At 44.2% G+C, this 20,999-nt stretch overlaps 1 protein-coding gene across 1 annotated transcript in view; it reads right to left on the bottom strand.

Moving 5' to 3' along the window:
• Window positions 1-20,999, bottom strand: part of LOC140406495 (bridge-like lipid transfer protein family member 1) — a gene marked incomplete at both ends in the record, with an annotated part of 125,024 nt that overhangs the window by 81,722 nt on the left and 22,303 nt on the right. Inside the window, 4 exons of the mRNA XM_072494519.1 lie at window positions 206-405; window positions 4,701-4,807; window positions 15,181-15,359; window positions 17,265-17,362. Of these exons, the coding sequence (XP_072350620.1) occupies window positions 206-405; window positions 4,701-4,807; window positions 15,181-15,359; window positions 17,265-17,362 (584 nt within the window). The remainder of the gene's footprint in view (window positions 1-205; window positions 406-4,700; window positions 4,808-15,180; window positions 15,360-17,264; window positions 17,363-20,999) is intronic.

Raw genomic sequence — 20,999 nt, 5'->3', positions numbered from 1 at the left:
TATTTGAGAGGGCAAGGAGCAAAATAAACTAGCAGGGAAAATTAGAAATGTTTTTCTTTGCTAATAGACACTTCTGCACCATGACATTCTCTGATCCTGATGAAGAGTAGAGTGGGGCAAGGTCACAAAAGAACTTAAAAATAAATAATTTTTAAAATCTGTCGTAAATTGAAAATATGCTTAAATTGGCTTGAGAAGTTTGTACCTTGATCGATAACAACGCCTTCAGGAGTGGCCCATACAGAATGATTTGAGAATCTGGAGACATTTCTAGTTCCACATGTAGTTTATCAGGTGCAAGTTCAGATGGATCGATGCGCAGTCTTTGTGAAACTGAAGGAGAATGCAAAGTTCGTTCAGCAGCCTTCTGTGATGATCTTGATGCCAGTTGCTGCATTTCAAATACTTTAAAAAGAAATTATATTCTTTAAAAAAGTGTATTCTAAGTTACAGATAGGGTTATTATTGAAACTAAACTTTAAATTGCCAATAGTTAATCTCAGCTAAGCCTATTGATCCTTAATAATTTCCAAAATTCCCAATCTGCAATATGCTACATGATGTGTATTTAACACAATTGCTTAAAATTAAAACACACTATTTAATTTAAAAGTGTACCACTCCAATACAGAAATAAGTCTTATGGCTTTTCATATTCTTCCTTTGAAGGAGTCATCCAAAAACCAAAAAGAGTAGCCTTATGATCTTGTTCAAATTTACGATACTTCCTTTTTTTTTTACTCTATACCTTTACAAAGATTCATTCCATTTGCCTTTATGGCCACATCCTTTTGTACTGCCACTTTGTACAGAATCACAGAAAGCGACAAGCGATCATTCGACCTGTCATTCCTATGCTGGCCCTTTGTACAATTTGTCAGAATCATCCTAATCAGAGCAGCACGGTAGCACAGTGGTTAGCACTCCTGCCTCACAGCGTTGAGGATCCGGTATTGACCCCGGCCCCGGGTCACTGTCCATGTGAAGTTTGCACATTCTCCCAGTGTCTGCGTGGGCCTTACCCCCACAACCCAAAGATGTGCAGGTAGGTGGATTGGCCAGGCTAAATTGCCCCTTAATTGGGAAAAATAACTGGATATTCTAAGTTTATTTTTTTTTTTTTTAAATGGAAAAAAAAATCATCCCTCATCTTTACTCTTTTTGCCAATAACTCAACATGTTGTCCCTGTTCAAATACCTGTCGAACCATCTTTTAAAAGTCATAGTATCAGGTTCCACCTGATTCAGGTGAAGTTTTCAAAATCCTAACAACTCTGATAGAAAAAATTACTTCTCCCTTCAACATCGTTTGTCAATGGTGCTAAACCTTTTGGTTATTGACCCGTTCGCCAGATTAAATAGTTTTTCTCCATCTACTCTATCAAAACCTCTCATCACCTTGAAAACTTCTATTTGGTCACTTCTCAATCTGCTCTCCTCCAAGGAGAATAATGCTACCTTTTACAACCTCCTCTCACAATTGAGGTGTCCCATTCTTGAAAACATCCTGGCACATGTACATCATTATTTAGAGTATGCATAGTCACAGAGCCAAGCAATAGCTTGTCAGTGACTAGATGGGAGTTTTTAAATCCTGCCTTCAAATTTAGTCAGCGGACACTCCTCGACAATGAGTCATTGTTCGGACTGCAAGACAGTTGCAGCCTGGATGGTCTTGCTGACCCCACTGACATTGGGTGGAGGCACAGAGGCCTTAGCCAGTCTGGAAATGGTTACAAATCATCCACTGTTGTGTGGGAGATCATAGGTAGGTGGACAAGCAGTAGGGTTTATGACGAGTAAATGATTTCTGATGGATATTTTGTCCTGGCAATCTTTCTACCATAGGTCCTCAGTTGATACCTCACAGGGCGGTGTGCCATATGGTGTGGTATAAGGGAAGGCATACTCCTGATGGGCTCCAATATCATCCTGGTAAATCCTTATTGCATTCCCTCCAGTGCATTTATATCCTGTTGCTTGTCCCCTGGTCTTCATGCTCTGATCTTATTCACTACTACTAATACCATTGTGTGCACTGATGAACTACTAGTTTGTCAAAATTTGAAATTCTTCAGCAAGTTGGCAGCCTGGTGTAGGGCAGTGAGCCTGCCACTGAAGAACAAGTTGGGGCACTTATCGATTATATGCATAATGGTGCCTTATCAATAGCTTTTTGGAAATCTAGATATATTACATCTACTTCATTAATCTCATCTACTTTTTTTGTTATCTCTTCAAAGGACTCAATGAAGCTGGTCAATTAAGACTTCCCTCTTGAAATCCACGATGGCCATTATTATACTTTTGGTTTCTTAATGTTTTTCTATCTTCTCCTTTTGTAGGGATTGCATTATTTTTCCCACTACTGGTGCTAATTGGTCTATAGTTCCCTGGACATGTTCTAATGCTCTTCTTAAGTATAGGTATAATGCCAGCTATCTGCCAGTTGTCTGGCACTGCACCTTTCTCTAATAAATTATTAAATATCTGCAACAGCTCCTCCGCTGTTTCTTCTATAGATTATTTTAGAATGCATGCAATCTGTCCAGTTCAGGGGTTTATCCTCTGAGTTTTATTAATTTATTAATATTTCTCTTCACAGCGTTTTAAATGTGATTATATCATTTCTAATCTCATCTTCCTGTGCCATTATTACTTGATCAGTCACCCTGATAAATACTGGAACAAAATAATGACTTAATGGCATTGACTTTAAGGTCAGCAGCGAAGCAAGGACACTCACCGCTGACCTCAAAGCAAGGCTCATTGAGAGAACTAACCATCTCTCTGACGAGAACTTTACCTCTCTTGCCATGCAAATCACTAGAGCATTCTTTAGAGCTTGGGTCACTGCCTGTGCGGAGTCTGCACGTTCTCTCCCTTGTCTGCGTGAGTTTCCTCCGGGTCTTCCCACAAGTGTGTTTGTTTGGGTGAATTGGACATTCTGAATTCTCTCTCCGTGTACCCGAGCAGGCGCCGGAGTGTGTCGACTAGGGGATTTTCACAGTAACTTCATTGCAGTAAGCCTACTTGTGACACTAATAAAGATTATTATTATTAATGGGGATTCTCAGTGCGCAACTGCAGTGATGTCATCCAGCTGTTCAAGCAGCCAATCATAAAGAATTCTCACAGGCAGCCATCCAGGAAATGAAAACACTGAAAATGTTATATAGAGGAAAATAAAGTTATAACATTTACAGGAGGTGAATGTAAAAGCTGAAATACAATGAAAAAGCTCTTTTTAGGGTCCATAAACAGAAGATTGTCACTATTAAATCCAAAAAAGGAATTTATCTTTGCTCAGAGTAGAGAGACGTGTAACTTGGTATGGTTGAAGCAAATAGTTTGGATGCACATAAGAGGAAAGTAGCTAAGTGCAAGAGAAAGGAATAGAAGGTTATATTAATAGGGTGATATGAAGTCAATGGGCTGGGAGGAGGTATGTGTGGAGCATAAAATAAAATGACCTATTTCTTTGCTGTTTATCCCATGCAATTTCATCTAGTTTACCGAAAAGGAAAACTCTGGAGCTATAACTGTGGGGGAAAAATCAAACAAGTGAAACAGCTTACACAGATATATGGGGCTAAATGGCCTCCACTTCTGCTGAATATGTTTACCTGGTTGTTCAGGCAATTTAGATGTGAAAAGAAGCAGGGGAATTTGTCAATGCCCAAACGTCTGATGATAGCTGAATCCCCTCTGCATACTGAAATTTGCATAAATTGATATCACTACTAAATCTACAATGCATGTGTACACTACAAGTGAGAAGTCAGGGGCGGGATTCTCCCCTACTCAGCGGGGCGGGGGGTCCCGGCGTGATGGAGTGGCAGGAACCACTCCGGCATCGGGCCGCCCCAAACGTGCGGAAGTCTCCGCACCTTTAGGGGCCAAGCCCTCACCTTGAGGGGCTAGGCCCATGCCGGAGTGGTTTCCGCTCCACCGGCTGGCGTGGAAGGCCTTTGGTGCCACGCCAGACAGGCCGAAAGGACTTCGCCGGCGTGCTAAAGTCCACGCATGCGCGGGAGCGTCAGCGGCTGCTGACGTCATCCCCGCGCATGCGCATGGGAGGGGGTCTCTTCCGCCTCCACCATGGTGAAGACCATGGCGAAGGCGGAAGAAAAAGAGTGCCCCCCCGGCACAGGTCCGCCCGCGGATTGGTGGGCCCCGATCGCGGACCAGGCCACCGTGGGGGCACCCCCCGGGCCAGATCGCCCCGCGCCGCCCCCAGGATCCCGGAGCCCGCCGGCGCCGCCAGCAAGGTAGGTGGTTTAATCGACGCTGGCGGGAAAGGGTTGACAGCGGCAGGGCTGCGGCCCATCGCGGGCCGGTGAATCGCCGGGGGTGGGACCGGCGCGGCGCGATTCCCGCCCCCGCCGAATCTCTGGTGGCGAAGAATTTGGGACAGGGCGGGGCCAGGATTCACGCCAGCCCCCGGTGATTCTCCGACCCGGCGGGGGGGTCGGAGAATCCCGCCCCAGGAGACAATCAAAAAAGGTCAACCAATGAATTAATCATAAATAATTTAGGCAGATCAACGAGTCAGTACTCTTATTCATCAGTGATTAGCCAAAATAAGAATTACCCATATAATTTGCATATCAACTGATGATTTCAAAACAGATAAGATTTTTGTTAGGCAAGGACATTAAGGAATATGGAACGAGGGTGGACATAATGGAGTTTCTTACAGCTTTGTTTCAATTGCTCATCAGCTTTCTGAGGGTAGATGGGATGCCAGGTATAGTCAATGCAGAGCAGGATATTTGGAACAGACCAGCAGTCAATCCAATCAATCCTATAAAGAAGAAATCAAACAATGTCTTAGGCAAAGATTTCCAATTACAAACAAATATCAAATTAAGTGCAAGTTATTTTTCATAAGTTTACATTTTCAAAAACATCTAGCATTTTAAAATGAAAATACAAGGACTTGATCTTCTACCCAGGAATTTCCCACAGCTAGTCTGATAGTTAAAAATAGATTTGCATTTATATAACACCTAATCATCTGTTTGAGAAATGTCAATGTGCTTCAAAAAGTTACTTCCCAAGCACAATTGTTATTCAGGTTAGTGTGCACAAGACTTCATTAAACAATGATGAGACAGTTTTGTTTTGCGGTTGTCACAGTTGAGGGAGTAATGATGTCCAGGTTGCTGTGAGAACTTCCTGTTCAGTCACAGAACATTATGGTTTTTTTCTCAGTATCTGCCCCAGTAAGCGATCTGGACTAGGTTTTACCTTTCATTCAATACATTGGATATTTAATACAGACCAGCAGCACTCAATCAATCCTAATAAGCAAATATATAAAAGTTCCCACAGGGAAAGTGAACACATTGGTTTTGATCTTCCATAAATCCCTAGTTTCTAGAACAATCCCTTTGGATCAGAGAGTAGCAAATGTAACCTTGATGTTCAAGAAAGGAAGGAGGAAAGAAAACGGGGACCTATAGTTAACCTGACGTCTTTAGTAGGGATAATGCCAGAATCTATTATTAAGGGCATGATAACAGAGTGCTTGGAAAAATCACAATGATTGAGCATAGTCAACATGGTTTTATGAAAGGTGAATCATGTCTGACAAATCTATTGGAACTATTTAGGTGTTATTAGCAGGATAGATTAAGGTTGAACCAGTGGATGTTGTAAATTTGGATTTTCCAAAAGCTTTTGATAAGGTGCCATACAATGGGTTGCTATACTAGTTTAATGACCAAGGAAGCCAGTGATAGGAAGGAAAAGATTTATTTTACTTTCAACAATAAGTTGCCGAAGGCAGCAAGTATCTACAATCATAGTCTCCAATGGGACAACCAACATTCGGGTCCCTGCTCGGCTTTTATGCTCGATTTAACAAGCCCCAGCTGGGTCAACCTCTGCCCCTACCTGAAAACATTGCACTCCGTGGTCCCCAAGGAGGAAATTGATAATGGTTTCCCCGTGGGCCTCGTGGTGGAAAACTCCGCCTCTGCCGTCATCTGAGAAGGTGTTCTGCGCCGCTTCGCCTGAGGCCGAGCTTCTGCTTGTGGCGGGTCTGGGTCAGGTGGTTGGTCGGCTGCCGTTTTCTGGGCGATCTCCCGAGGGCTATTGTCAGAACCTCAGTTCCGGACACGACATCGACCATCTGCGCGGACGCCTCCGTGTCCATAACTGAGGTGGAGTCACCTTCCTCTTGCTGGTTCAGTCGAAGGGCCACAGTCAGATGGGTTCCCTGGCTGAAGGGTGGTACCTAGCAAGGCGGAGGCATCAACATCTCTGGTTGGACTTGGACTTTATAGGAGACTGGCCTTGTTCTCTCAATTATGACTTCAGGGAGCCAATGTGTTCCATCTCCAAAGTTGCAGCACAGACAGTGTCCCTGGATTGGAACTTCCAACCTGGCGTCCGATGGCCATGGCACCGTTTCTGCGCTTTTTGCTGCACTTCCACTTTCCCACCCTGGTTTGGGAAAGTCAGGCATAACTGGGTCCTGAGCCTGTGGCCCATCAGCAGTTCTACTGGTGACACCCCAGATGTCACCTGGGGTGTCGTCCCATAGGGCAACACGGTAGCACAGTGGTTAGCACTGCTGCTTCACAGCGCCAAGATCCCAGGTTTAGGTCACTGTCTGTGTGGAGTCTGCACATTCTCCCCGTGTTTGCGTGGGTTTCCTCCAGGTGCTCTGGTTTCCTCCCACAAATCCCAAAAGACGTGCTGTTAAGTGAATTGGACATTCTGAATTCTTCCTCAGTGTGCCCAACCAGGCGCCGGAATGTGGCAACTAGGGAATTTTCACAGTCACTTCATTGCAGTGTTAATGTAAGCCTACTTATGACACTAATAAAGATTATTATAAAGTTGAGGTGCTGGTTCAGCACTCAAGGGATCCCGGAGGTCCTGGTGACGGACAACGGAATGCCTTTCACGAGGGAAGAGTTTGCCACATTCACTAAGCTGAACAGAACCTGGCACATCAGAACCACCCCATACCATCCTTCTTCTCACGATATGGCTGAAAGGGAAGTTCAAACATTCAAAAGAGACATGAAAAAGCAGTTCATGGGCTCCATAGACACACAAATGGTTCCAAAATCAGCATGCTGTGTCACTCAGGGATGTCTTGGACATTCCCAAAGGTGGAGGGAGGCTATCAGTGGGAGCTTTTGGTGTTCCTGACATGCCGGGCAACTGCATATGATTTGCTCTATGTCCCCATCGATACCAGACCACCAGTTGTAGCTTCGAGCCAGCATCTTCGTATTCAAGGCGCCTGGGTGATCACTGTGTAAATCCTTAAGGAGGGGCTCCTGACCCTGCAGTGGGATGACCACACGGGCCCACACAGTATGATACCATCCTCCATGCTTAGCTCTTGGAGCTTCTGGGCACAGGGCTGAAGGGTTGCTGGGGAGGGGGCCCTGTAATCTGTCATTTAATAGCATGGGGCGGAGCTTCGCCAACTTAGAGCCATCTGAGCACTTCCGTCAAGTTTTCCCGGTGCTCATCGATGGCACCCCTGATAAGCACATCATCTAAGTGTACAACTACTTTTGGCAGCCCTTGAAGAATGACTTCCATTACTCTGTGGAAGTTTGCCAGAGCTCATGAGACCCCGAGAGAGAGGCGAGTGTACTCAACTAACTCTCTGTGGGTATTTATTATTACGTATTTCAGGGATCCGGAGTCCAGTTCCACCTGCTCGAGCTATGTAAAGGAGCACATTCCAGCCAGTTTCGCATCCAAGACTTCCACCCTGGGCATTGAGTAAAGGCCCAGGCATGAAGCCCTGTTCACTGTGAGTTTGCAATCCCCGCAGAGGATTCATAACTGGCACTACGGGTGAAGCCCACTCCACAAACCGTACTGGGCGTATGATTTCCAGATCATTTAGTCGCTGCAGTTCTGCATCACTTTTGGCGAGTAAGGGGTAAGGAACAGGCCTTGCCAAAAATATCTGGGTTGATTCTGCCCAGACCCTCCTGGAATACTTCAGCATACTTGGTGAGGACTTAATTCAAGTTTACGGTGTCCATCCGGAAAAAGGTTTGCCAATCAAAACGGAGAACTCGTAACCAGTCACACCCCAGCAGATTGCACCACCACTAAGAGTAGCTTGACTGTCTGCTGTCCTTGAGTGACTGGAGTCACAGTGGTGCCCACAATGCTCAGCGGTTGGCCTGCAGAGATTGCCAACCTGGCCTTGGTGTCACGCAGTGTTAGTGGTAAGGTCCCTGTACAAAACCTGTGAAAGGTGTTTTGGCAACAATGGAGACAGCGGCTCCCATGTCCATCTCCATCACCAGAGGATGCCCGTTCACTTGTAATGTGACCCAGATCAGCTCCACCTTCGGGGTTGTGATGCAGTTCAGCTGCATGGTTCGGTCTTCTTCCAGTGGGACCACATGCAAGGACCTAGCTCATGCTAACCTCGTCGGCTGCCTTGGGCAACGTTCTCCCCGCAGGTTCTGGCAGCCCTGACTACCATGTATTCTCCACCCACACATCTGGCAATGTAATCGGCCTTGCACTTCATCCTCCTGGCAGGTATCCCACAGGTCTGCAGTTGATCCTGAGCACTGAGTCTGACTGCGGAATTGTGCCTTGGATTGCTTCTTGGGAGGTGATCTGACCTTCTTGGTACTGCCTGTGACATTGCAGGGGTCCGATATGGAGGGCAGGGCAGACTATGGACCCCATAGTCGATGGACCTCTGAAGCTCCTGTACCCCATTCTCCACATTTTCCTGAGATTGTGACAACTCAATGGCCCGTTTCAAGTCTCACGTAGGCTCTGCCAACAGCTTTGTGTGGCCATGTTATTTATTCCACAAACAAGCCTATCCCTCAACATTTCCGAGAAGGACATCCCAAACTCGCAGTCCTTCACCAGCTACCTAAGGCAGGTCAAAAAGTAATTTAGCGACTCACCCGGAGACTGCACAGCTATGTTGAACCTATAACGTTGCTTTAGAACAGAATGTTTTGGATCATAGGTTCAGCCATCAGTCCAACAACCCATTGAACGATTTGGAGTTTGATGCAGCTGGGTAGGTGCGGTAAAATGCACCATGTACCTGGTCCCTTTTGTTTAGTCATAGCTTCTCTATTGTTAACGGTTAACCACAAGTCCTGACTACCTGAAATTCTTGCTTGCAGCTTCAGGCCATGAGCCTCACCTCATAGACGGAACGGATTACCAAACATAGGCTTTCCAATTGTTTCATGTTCATTTCAATTGTATTCAGCAAAGGGGCAATGTCTCTGATGCCATCCTGTGCAGGCATTCACCAGCAGGCCCTGTCAATCAAACTGACCAAATCCCCACCGCCATAAGTATATTCTCAAGCTACCTCATGTTCTGCACACAAAAATAAAACTAACCCTTCCACAATGGGGGTGAGCAGACACCAACAACAAGATAACAAACTGCTTAATGTCCTTAGTTATTACTGTGTTATGTAATTTGGAATAACGCAAGCTGCCACTTGATGCAGTTTTGAGTAAAAGATGCTCCAGACTTTGAAGTGAGTTCAATGTGTTTTATTGAACTATTGTAGCACAGTTCTCAATGAGTTCGACTCTCTGCTAATCTAAATGAAGTAACTCAGTCTAACTGAACCAGCCTTGCTCTAAACCACGTGCTGGGGTGTGATGTTGAGGATACACCTCGTCTCACTCTGTCGATGTTGGTCTGTGGAAAGAGGCCTCATCCCTTTTATAGTGAGATACCACCCCTGAGTGTCCTGACTGTTCATTGGTCGTGTTCTATTCTATGTGTTCATTAGCTGCATGTTTGCATATCATGATAGTTATCTTGGCCATGGGCCTAGCATTTGACAATAGATACTCTGTGTTAGTTTGAAATAAAACTGATTTATGCAAACTTGCTAAAGTTGGTTTTAGTACAAACTGGTTAGTGTTTGCAGCCTGTGGCCTTTCTTTTTAAAATTTCTGGGAATTCAGTATTTTAAAATACAACTTTTAAGCGTAATTCAATCCCAAATTGTATTCCATTCTTGAATTAAAAGAAAAAAAACTTCCAAAACATGTCATATGTTTGGTCAGCTCAAAATGCTATTGTTACAATACCCTGCGAAGTGGTCTGCATAGGTTATATCCTGAATGCTTTATAGGCTAATTTCCATTGTCAGAAGCTTTCCTAGATTATTTGGTTGCTCCAAATGGGAAGAGGTCAGGTTATCTGAAAGCAAGAGAGATAGAAGGAAATGGCTTCCTTTTGTGAGGTCATAAGACTGCATCCTGCGTATATTTTTTTAAATATATAGATATGCTCATGGCTGTCTCTAAAAAAATCAAACTGGATAACGGCCTAAAATGGTTGAATACATGCCTGTCCGTAACCCTGGACAAAAGACGTTACCTGGCAGTATCTGGAAAACTTGCATATCATTATGCCTGAAGAGCCATTATCGACCCCCTGTGGGCTACACTGAACAAATTCAAAGAGTGCTATACAAAGGCCCTCTGCATTTCATAACCCGGGCTGGCCAACAGAACTGTGCTTGCCTGTTAAGACAAAGGGCCCGGCCATCTTCCTTGGAGTTGTAAATGGCTGAGACATTTAACAATCTCGGGGACCCAAGGGATATACGTCCTTTGTCAAAGACAGTGTGGAGAAGTGAGAGTCCTGTGACATTGGTCTCCGGTGTGTGGAACCAGCAATATTGCCTTTCTGAACTGCAAAGTCTTGGTCTGCTTTTACTTCATCTGATTAGCATCCTCACAGACAAGAAGCTCTGGCCCAGGTTGTTCACCTGGTCCCATCTACAATGTTTTTGCCGAAAATTCTGTACCCTCTCCAAACCTGATACTTCTCTGCATTCCTAACTCATCATGCAAAGTCAACACCACTGGAAAAGTGAATTATACAGCACTGGTTTTCAAATCCCCCTAACTCTGTGAAGAAATACCTCATTGGACTTTGATTCTGAACTCTGCACCTATGTGAGTGAATATTTATTTCCTCTGTGCTCTGTAAAACCATATTTTCTCTATCCCTCCTTTACTGTAAGAATGCAAAGGGAGGGAGGTTGTAAACCCTCTTTTCATGTTGTAAGTTTTTAAATAATAATAATAGAACTTTATTGTCCATGCAAGGTGGAATTTGTCCTTAGCTTCACCTTCAACATAACATATGATCATAGTCACTGGTTTAAAAACAGTGACTCACATATGCCATACATATTTATGCCATACAAACATAACACATTGCACTCTGCCATTGAAACACTTAATGCAGTTGAATAAATAAAATAAATAGAAACAGCAGGTTGAGTTTACATTATGTTATTTAGTAAGCTTATGCCACTGGGAACAAAAGGTCTCTTGAACAGAGTTTACCTGGCAATAGGCATTCTAAAGCGCCTGTCGGAAAGGATCCTTCCAAATTGAGGATATAAAGAATGAGAGGGATCACCGATAATGGCCTGAGATTTCCTCTTAACTGTGTTATTAAATTTGTTATTGAGCTGTGCCAATTCATGTCAAATCAACTTTTTGCTGGTTTCTAAAAACATTTCCAATCCTCAAGCTTACTATCCTTTGCAACATTATAGCATCTTTTTTTAATACTGTTCTTACATCCCTAGTAAACCATGGCTAGATCTTGCTTGCTGGATTTTTTATTTTTAATGGAATTAATTTTTGTAGAATTTTTGGGATTGCTTTTTGAAATGTTTCCCACTGTTTATTTACCACCATGCCTTTCAGTCTTATTTACCCAATCAACTTGTGCCAATACTCCCCTCGTACATATGTAACTGACCACGTTTAAGTTTAAGATTTTTGCTTGAGACTGGAATGTCATTTTCAAACTTAATATGAAATTTAATTCCATTATAACATTTCCCCAGGTGATCTTTAACTAGGTTACTAATTAACCCTGCCTCATTATACAACGCTAAATTTAAGGTAATTTTACCCCTAGCTGGTTCCATAATATCTTGTTCCAAGAGACTTTTGCAAAAAGTAATACAAAGTAATTCTACAAAGTAATCTTCTGACAACTTTGGCAAGTTGCTTCGGCCAGTCTAAATAAGGATTACAGCCCCCCCGCAATTATTATAGTACCTTTGCTACAAGCTCCAATTATTTCTTGTTCTACTAATAGGAGATCTATAAATGACTCTCACCATTGTTTTCTAACCCTTTTTTCCGAAACTTCATCGTATCGATTCTACTTCCTGATGTTCTGAGCCTAGTTCTGTTCTCATTTAACATCCTTATGTGAACCTTTATTATCAGAGCTACTTTCTCCCTTCCATTCTCTTTTTTTAGCATGTTGAGTAGTCTGGAATATTTAATTCTCAGCTCTGGTCACCTTCTATTTATGTCTTTGCAATGGTGATTAGATCTAAATAATTTATCTGCCTTATTATAAATACCTTGATCATTCAGATAGAGTCTTTAATATTTTTTCACTTTGCATGAATCTTATTTACTGATGCACTATTTTCATTAAACTTGCTGTCCTTCCTGTCATCTTTTCTCTTTAGATTTTCTTTGTAGATTTCTAAATCTCCCTTCACCTCAATTCTCTCCCTACATCTTGCCACCCCCCACAATCTTTTTGTCATTCTGTAATTTGTCAGGACACTGCTCCCCGATTTGCTTAAGTATAGCCCATTCCTACAGAAGGGCTCCCCTCTTTCCTCAGTACTGGTGCAAAGTGCCCCATGAATCAAAACTCTTGCTCCATACCACTCGAAACAACATGGTGAATTCTCTACTCTGCCCTATACCAATTGGCACAGTGAGCAATTAATAATCCAGGCATATCCACCTTGGGGGTCTGCATTTTACTTTGGATCCTAACTTTTCAAACACGCTCAGCAGAACATTCATTGTTCCATCTGTGTTGCTGGTTCCTACGTGGACCATGAACCACGACAACTGGATTCTCCAATCCCACTCCAAGTTAGTCTCCAGCTGAGGAGACTCTGGTGCCACGCATGCAATACAACCTTCGCAAGTACTAATCATGACTGCGGAGAACACTATCTATTGACTATAATGTCCCTATCATTACCACATTCCTTCTCACTGTTCCTCAAGGGCTGCCTGCGCCATGGTGCTAGGTTGGTTTGTATGCCCACCCCGCAATCCTTTATCACACCATATATTGTTCTGTAAAAACTGAGACAATGGGCGGGATTCTTCATTCCTAAGTGTAAGTGTTGATGCCGATGCAGAATTTGTGGACTTTCACGACAGTAAAACTGGCACCACACCTGGACCGATTCCGCAACTGTTAAGGTGTTAGCACCGGCACCACGTGGAACACAATCGATTCCAATAAGAAATGGTGTGGGACTCGCCGGGTTTGCGATTGACACTCAGGAGGCTGACAAGCTGCAGCCACATATACACAACACTCCCCACACACACTATTCCAGCCAACAAGATGGCAGCGTGGAGAGCGGCACAAAGGTTCACGGGTGCTGGAGACCCTCCTGGACGCGGTGGAGGAGAGGAGGATGACCCTGCGCTCCAGCCTAGGAAGGAGGCTGCCAGACGCCACCATTCGCCGTGCCTGGGAGCAGGTGGCAGAGGCGGTCAATGCCGTCGGCAACGTCGTCCGGACCGACCAGCAGTGCCGCAAAAAACTGCACAACCACCTCAGGGCGGCCAGAGTGAGTAGGCAGCACTGTGCCCCCGGCACCAACCCCCATCCCACACACTTTTAACTTAACCCCCGCTCCCCACCCAGAGGGCGGGTGAACCACCACCCTGCACCACATGCCAGTACCCATATCGGTCGCCATGGCCGGGTGCCCTGGCCACGAGGCCACCAGCCACACACCCCCTGGGCTGTGTGCTTCAGACTGTCTGAAGCTGCCGTGCTCTTTCCCACCCCCCACCGTCCCTCCCCGCAACCAAGAGAAAGCCACACACAACCGCCGGGAGCAGGAGAAGGCAGGAGAGGGCAGCCGGACATGCGGCTGCTCTCTGTGACAGAGCAGAAGGCCTTGGACATGGCTGGCAGCCGGGAGGAAAAAGAGGTCGCCAAGATGGAGTTCGGCCGCAGGTGAGGACTTAAGGACCCGCTTAGTTGCGGTTCCCCGTGACGCGAGTGTCAACCATCACCAACACTGCCCGCACACCCGCACCACTCTCGCCCCCACACCACCCTCACTCCCACCCTCACACCACACTCACCTCCCACCTTATACCACCCCTCGGCCCGCAGTCTAATCATGCGGCTTGTGTTTTGCAGGAGCTACTGGTGATGGGGCAGGTCTATCTGGCGTCCTCCTCCCCCCGCCAGTGGCACAAATGGAGACCTCTCGTGAGCCGAGTAGCGCTGACAGCAGCTCAGATGGCAGTCCTTCGCCCGAGACTCAAGAGCGCAAGTCGGAGGATGACACTGACTTCCCCTCACAGCTGTCTCCAACACCCTGCACCATCCCAGTGACACTCACCTCAGTTGGGCACTTTAGTGAAGAAGCTCCTGGGACACTATTTGGTGCGCACCATAGCTGATCCGGTACAGCAGGTGGAGGTAGGAGCTCCTGAGGGGGCGGACGGTCGGAGGGCAGGTAGACCCAGGAACTAGCTGCCCTCCAGACGGGCTTCTGGAACGGACAGTCCCATCGATTGTGGAGATGCAGTCACAGAAACAGGGCCGCGAGCTTGCGGACCCTGGTCGAGACCAGAGTGGGCCTCCAGGACTGGCAGCGTCAGATATCTGGGGACCTCAGGGGATAAGCTCTGCTCGCACTCCCATCCAATGTAGTAGCCCGGGGGCCATCGGGCACCTCGAGGGAGGAGGAGGTGATGGGGCCCGTGTCAGTGACTCCCGCAGGGGAGGTGCTGGAACACCGCAGCACTTTGGACACACCCACCTCCCCCTCCTGTCCCTGGTGCAACAGGTGAGTATCAGCGGGCGGAAGAGGGTGGCACCACGCCACCTGGGACACCCGAGCAGAAGCCAGGCACGTCCAGGCCCAGTCGCCCCAGAAGATGTTTTATTTAATTTCTGAGATTGACAGAACTGACGGAAAACAGCAGAATTAAATAGTTAAATGTAAAAAAAAAAATGAATGACACCTGTAATTCTCAACAATCTTCAAGTAAGCAGACAAGCAACAGACCACCTCAAAGTATTATTTCAATTCCATAAAAATGTGTTTAAGCACATTCAACAAGATTTAAAGTGGATACTCACTCTGGCTGAGTAACATTGCGCCATTTTAGTTTTCCTGTTTTATGAGTAGATTGAGTCTCATTGGAAGAAGAAGTTTGAGGAGTCACTTTGTTGGACTGGGAATCATTTACTAACGTAACTGTAGCATATCTACTAGGATGGCAGTCTGGGAGAAACAAACGTAAATCCATATTTTCTGCCTGGAAATGTAAAATGATTACATAAAATGTATGTTTCAAACTAGGTTTGTATCAAGCAACCTATTTAATCCTGATGTGATGGTGGAATATGTAAGCATGTTACTCCAATCAAACAGTGCTAGCAGCTAAGCCAAACCGTAACACCACTCTTAAGAGTGTCAATATACTGCACTACCAATTTTACTGAAGTGCAACTCATAGCAGAACCAAGCCATATTGCATTCAAATCTGTTCTAATATGCTCTTATCAAAGTCATAAATTACATCCTATGTGACTGTGACAAAGGTCCCTCCTTGCCCTTCTCGAGTCTGCAGCCTTTGACATATTATATTTTCCACTGTCTCTCCACTTTTGTCCAGCTGGGTGGGACTGCTCTTTCCCAAGTATTTTCTTGTGTATCTAATCATCTCAAAAGTACCACTTACAATGGTTTCTCTTTCTGCCCCCACACAATTCCCTCTAGTGTCTCCCAAAGTTTCTATCATTGGGCTCCCATATTTCTTATCGATATTAAAGCAAAACTGTTTCTTCAATTCTATGGTCATATGGATTTGAAACATTAACTCTGTTTCTCTCTCCACAGATAATGCCTGACGTGCTGAGTTTATCTAGCATTTTCTGTTTTTATTTGTTATCTACATGTTCCCCATTGGTGACATAATCGAACAGCACAGCGATGGTTTCCACATGTATACGGACAAGTCAGTTCCTCTACCCCTCTCAACTTCTTCACTAATTTGCCAGGCTATGTCACTAACATTCAGTATTGGACGAGTAGAAATTTCTCAAATTAAATATTGGAAGATTGAAGCCATTGTTTCGGTCCCCACTCAATTCCATTCCCTAGCAACCGGCTTCATTCCTCGCACTGGCAACTGTCTGAGACGAAGGCAGGCTGTTGGAAGCCTTGGTGTCACATTTGAGCTTTTCACCACATTCATACCAATGAGAGGCTAACTGGCCTGCAATTTCCTGTATTCTCTCTCCCTCCTTACTTAAATAGTGGAGTTCCATGTGCTAACTTCCAATCTGCTGTGACCATTTTAGAAACAAGGGAATTTTGGAAAATCATGGGCATTAAGAATAAAGTAAAGAATAAACTGAATAAATTCAATTCACAAAACAATATTTTTTTCTTAAAACATAGCAGAAGTAAAATAATCCTCCCCTTACAGACTCTCTTGTAAATTGAAGGGTGGGAGAATTTGCAACAAAGGGGCAGCAGCTCTTTTAATCAATAGAACCAACTTTCCCCGCAACCTTTTTCAATCAAAATTTTATAGGCAGTCCAATGGACCATATAGGCCTGAGAATACTACTAACAGATCTATTTTTTTAAATGAATGCTTAACAATTCCTAATACTCAAATTCCTATCATCTACCAACAGAATTAGAATATTGAAACTTATGGTAAGCTTTTTGCTCACATGTCTATTTTACCAGGGGATTTGCCATTTACCAAAACGTACCTTGAAGATTCAAAATAAGTTAAATTCACATCTTCAAGTTTATTATGAGAACACACAATCAAGTAATATTCTGCGCGTATTTACATTTAGAAGTGGCTTTGCAGCTATCCAGAGATTATTGGTTACTCAAGTAGTTGTTGACAATTATCATCTGCTTGGTAAGTTATACCATAAAATCTGGAAAAAGTTTTAAAAACAAGCAAAATGTTTTTTGCCACTGTTTTGTCATCACATAATTTACATAACAAGATCAATGGACTCTGAATTTCAATTTACACATGCAATTACTTGAAAAGCATGATCAACGTAATCTTGCAATGTTTGAAGTCATTCAAACAGTATCTGCCAATTTTTCATGGTGTGAGGCTATTTTGTAATGTTACATGTAACATTACAATTGTTGCTGAGAGCAATCTAAATAAAGTGGAACGTACCTTCAAACAAAATTTTGTGTTGCATGCCCCAGGAACAAAGTCATTGAAAGGTAATGAGAAGTCAATATTCAGTGTTTCTCCACATGCCGCTAAATATACTGCAACAGAATAACAACAATATTGCAATTAGAAATCCCTGAAGACTATTGAATGTATTAAATCTGGTTGCAAGTATTTAAGTAACAGGTTTTGCTGCATACAATTGGAAGCTTTCTTCCACAACATAGAAGTTTTGAACATAACCCACACAAATCAGAAACAAACACACTTGAACATCAACTTTTAAATCTTGCATTTCCTGAGTCTGTTTCTCAAACAAAATCAAATGCATAGCAAAGAGAAAGAATTACATTTACATGTTAACAGTTCTGGACAATGCTCATATTCCAAAAAAAATAGGGAGCAAGAGGCAGTCAGATATAGTTTATCTCATCGTTAAAGCTACACTTCGGTGTGCACAAATCCGTTGGTAGTGGCACATTTTGAATTCAAATCCTTAAAATGACTGGAATTTTAACCTGCCTTCTCAAATACCTTAGACACAGCCTCAGTCTTCCTTCAACCCCTCCCGCAAAAGCAAACTGCAAAAGCAATACGGATTTTTATTTATCTCTTAAAATTATTGGAATTCAAATGAGGAAAGTTAGATCACAAACTTAGGACTTTATTTGAAAAACAATCTTAATGTTCAAGATTAGCCTTACAACTAAATTTGAGCCTTTTGAATTTGTGATGCTATTGCATGTCTCATACTATTGTCTTCTCATTACGTGACTGGTGATTGCAAAAGAAAATCTGCAGACTCAACCATGATTATTTGAGCTTTCTATTTCTCAGGGGGCCCTTGAAATTCAGGATAGATGAAAAAAATTAGATGTCCTGCTGAGCATTATAACAAAGTATCAAAAAGCACGTAATATTTTTTCTCTGTCCTAGAACTGACCTACTTAATTAATTGTATTGGAAATGTGTCAGGGAAGAGAAGCCCTTAAGGCATGATACAGCACAAAACTGAACTGTTCACTTCAAAAATTAGCTTGATTACCTGACTCTGGAGACATTGCCTGTACTGTACCTAATTGTTGCTATTGAATCTAAACAGCATACTTATATTACATGACAAAATTATGAATTTTTTTGACATTTGAAAATACAGGCATCATTGGTCTATTTTAGAGTCAAAGAATGGCAACTCACAAGTATTTTTAGTACAGTACGTTCCACCACAGCGAGCCATATTTTGAAAAAAGAATTCTTAACTTCATTCTGGAGGATTGCACAATTTGAGGCCTCACTACCTCAGAGTCTGTTCCAAGTATGGAGTTTAAGTGGGTAGCTCAAATGCACACTACATGTGCTAACATGAAAGGCACCTCTTCAGATCAACTTCAATATTTATTTGAGAGTTTGTTTATATTATGAAAGACATTTTTTATGTATTTAATCATGTCAATAATTTCACAAAGGTACAATTTTTTCAAACTGAAAATTGTGATGAAATAGTAACACAAGTTATTGAGATGTATTTTTTAAGTTTATGTTAATTGCAGGATATTTGAAGATCTCCATATAACATTCCAAAATTCAGGAAACTTAAACTCAAATAAATATTCAATTTTCACATTGAAAGATATGTTTTCCACTTTTACGGTTACATTTTTCCGAAATGGGTAAATTATGCGTCAGTTAGTGTAGCATTTTGAGTTAAGTTAGTAATCAGACACAGTTTAAGAACCCAGTAGCCGATGAAAGATTTTACGGGCGGTTCTCCGGCCACCCAGCCACGTGTTTCTCAGCGGCACACATTTGCTGGTGGCACGATGCTCTGTTTCACCTGCTGTCAATGGGAATTCCCATTGAAGCCACCCCACTCTGCCAGGAAACCCGGCAGGGGCGCGCTGCCGACGGAACCAGAGAATCCTACCAACAAACAGCTAGAGAATTTAACTGAATGAAGTGACACATAACTGCAGCATAGTGGAGACTATTCATCCCATTATGCCTGTTCTGATTCTTTGAAAGAGCCACCAATTATTACACTCTGTTCCCATAACACTGCATTTCCCTCTTCATATGTAGAAATCCAATTCCTTTTAGAAAGTTTAAATTGAATCTGCTTCCCGCACAATTTCACGCAACGCATCCCAGGTTGTAATAACTTGCCTAGTAAAAATAAAAATCGTCAATCCCCCTCAACTACTTTTGCCAATTAAAGTCTTAGTCCGCTAGATACTGGTCTTCCCATCAGTGGAAACAGTTTCTCCCGATCTAATCTGTCAAAATCTCGCATCATTTTGAACACTTCTATTAAATCTCCTGAACCTTCTCTGCTCCAAGGAGAACAATGCAGCTTCTCTAGTTTATCCACATAAGTCCCTTTGTCTCTATCACTATTATAGTAAATCTCTGCTGCAATCTCTCCAAGACCTACACATCCTTTCTGATGTATTCAATATTATAAACAATACTCTAGCTGAGGACTAACCAGTGATTTATTTAAAAATTACCATAACTTCAGAATTGCTGAAAAAAGAGGCACATTTTCTCACAGCTTTTCATCTTGCACTCATCAGGACATTCGCAAGAATTAAATGCAAGGGAAAATCAATATATTTGTACTGTATGAGAAGAGAGCAGGTTGGTTGTCAAGTGGACTCTGATTGGTAGAGGCGTTGCCATGGAGAATGCACCAGTTGATGGTAACTGGTGGTTAACTGCCAAGCATTGTTTGAAATTTAAACCAGGTAACTTGCCTCTGATTGGCTAAGTACCCCGAGGAATGAACCAGCGAATGGCTGTGACTTATTCTGTAGAGCTGAAAAAGACACAATGTGTGTGCATGTTTCATTTGTCTGAAGAGAACAGGGCTCTGGCTACTGATATATGTAGTTTCCAGTACACTGTGAGCCTTACTGACAATTTTTAATTGGTTTTCAGCATAATTCATAGCATACTGAGGATTATTTAGCAAATGTTGTCCAATCGCAGAGTCACACATAATGTTGGACACACTGGGCGAGATTCTCCGACCCCCCGCCGGGTCGGAGAATCGCCAGGGGCTGGCGTGAATCCCGCCCCCGCCGGTTGCCGAAGTCTCCGGCACCAGATATTCGGCGGGGGCGGGAATCGCGCCGCGCCGGTTGGCGGCCCCCCCGCTCGATTCTCCGGCCCGGATGGGCCGAAGTCCCGCCGCTAAAATGCCTGTCCCGCCGGCGTAAATTAAACCACCTACCTTACCGGCGGGACAAGGCGACGCGGGCGGGCTCCGGGGTCCTGGGGGGGGCGCGGGGCGATCTGGCCCCGGGGGGAGCCCCCACGGTGGCCTGGCCCGCGATTGGGGCCCACCAATCCGCGGGCGGGCCTGTGCCGTGGGGGCACTCTTTCCCCTCCGCCTTCGCCACGGTCTCCACCATGGCGGAGGTGGAAGAGACTCCCTCCACTGCGCATGCGTGGGAAGCTGTCAGCGGCCGCACACGCTCCTGCGCATGCGCCGCCTGGAGATGTCATTTCCGTGCCAGCTGGCGGGGCACCAAAGGCCTTTTCCGCCAGCTGGCGGGCCGGAAATTCGTCTGGCGCCGACCTAGCCCCTCAAGGTTGGGGCTTGGCCCCCAAAGATGCGGAGCATTCCGCACCTTTGGGACGGCGCGATGCCCGTCTGATTTGCGCCGTTTTGGGCACCAGTCGGCGGACATCGCGCCGTTTCCGGAGAATTTCGCCCACGGTTTTGACTTTTTG

The sequence above is a fragment of the Scyliorhinus torazame genome, unplaced genomic scaffold, assembly GCF_047496885.1.
Source record: "Scyliorhinus torazame isolate Kashiwa2021f unplaced genomic scaffold, sScyTor2.1 scaffold_572, whole genome shotgun sequence".
In the NCBI taxonomy this organism is placed as follows: Eukaryota; Metazoa; Chordata; class Chondrichthyes; order Carcharhiniformes; family Scyliorhinidae; genus Scyliorhinus; species Scyliorhinus torazame.
This window is presented reverse-complemented; position numbering and strand designations above follow the sequence as displayed.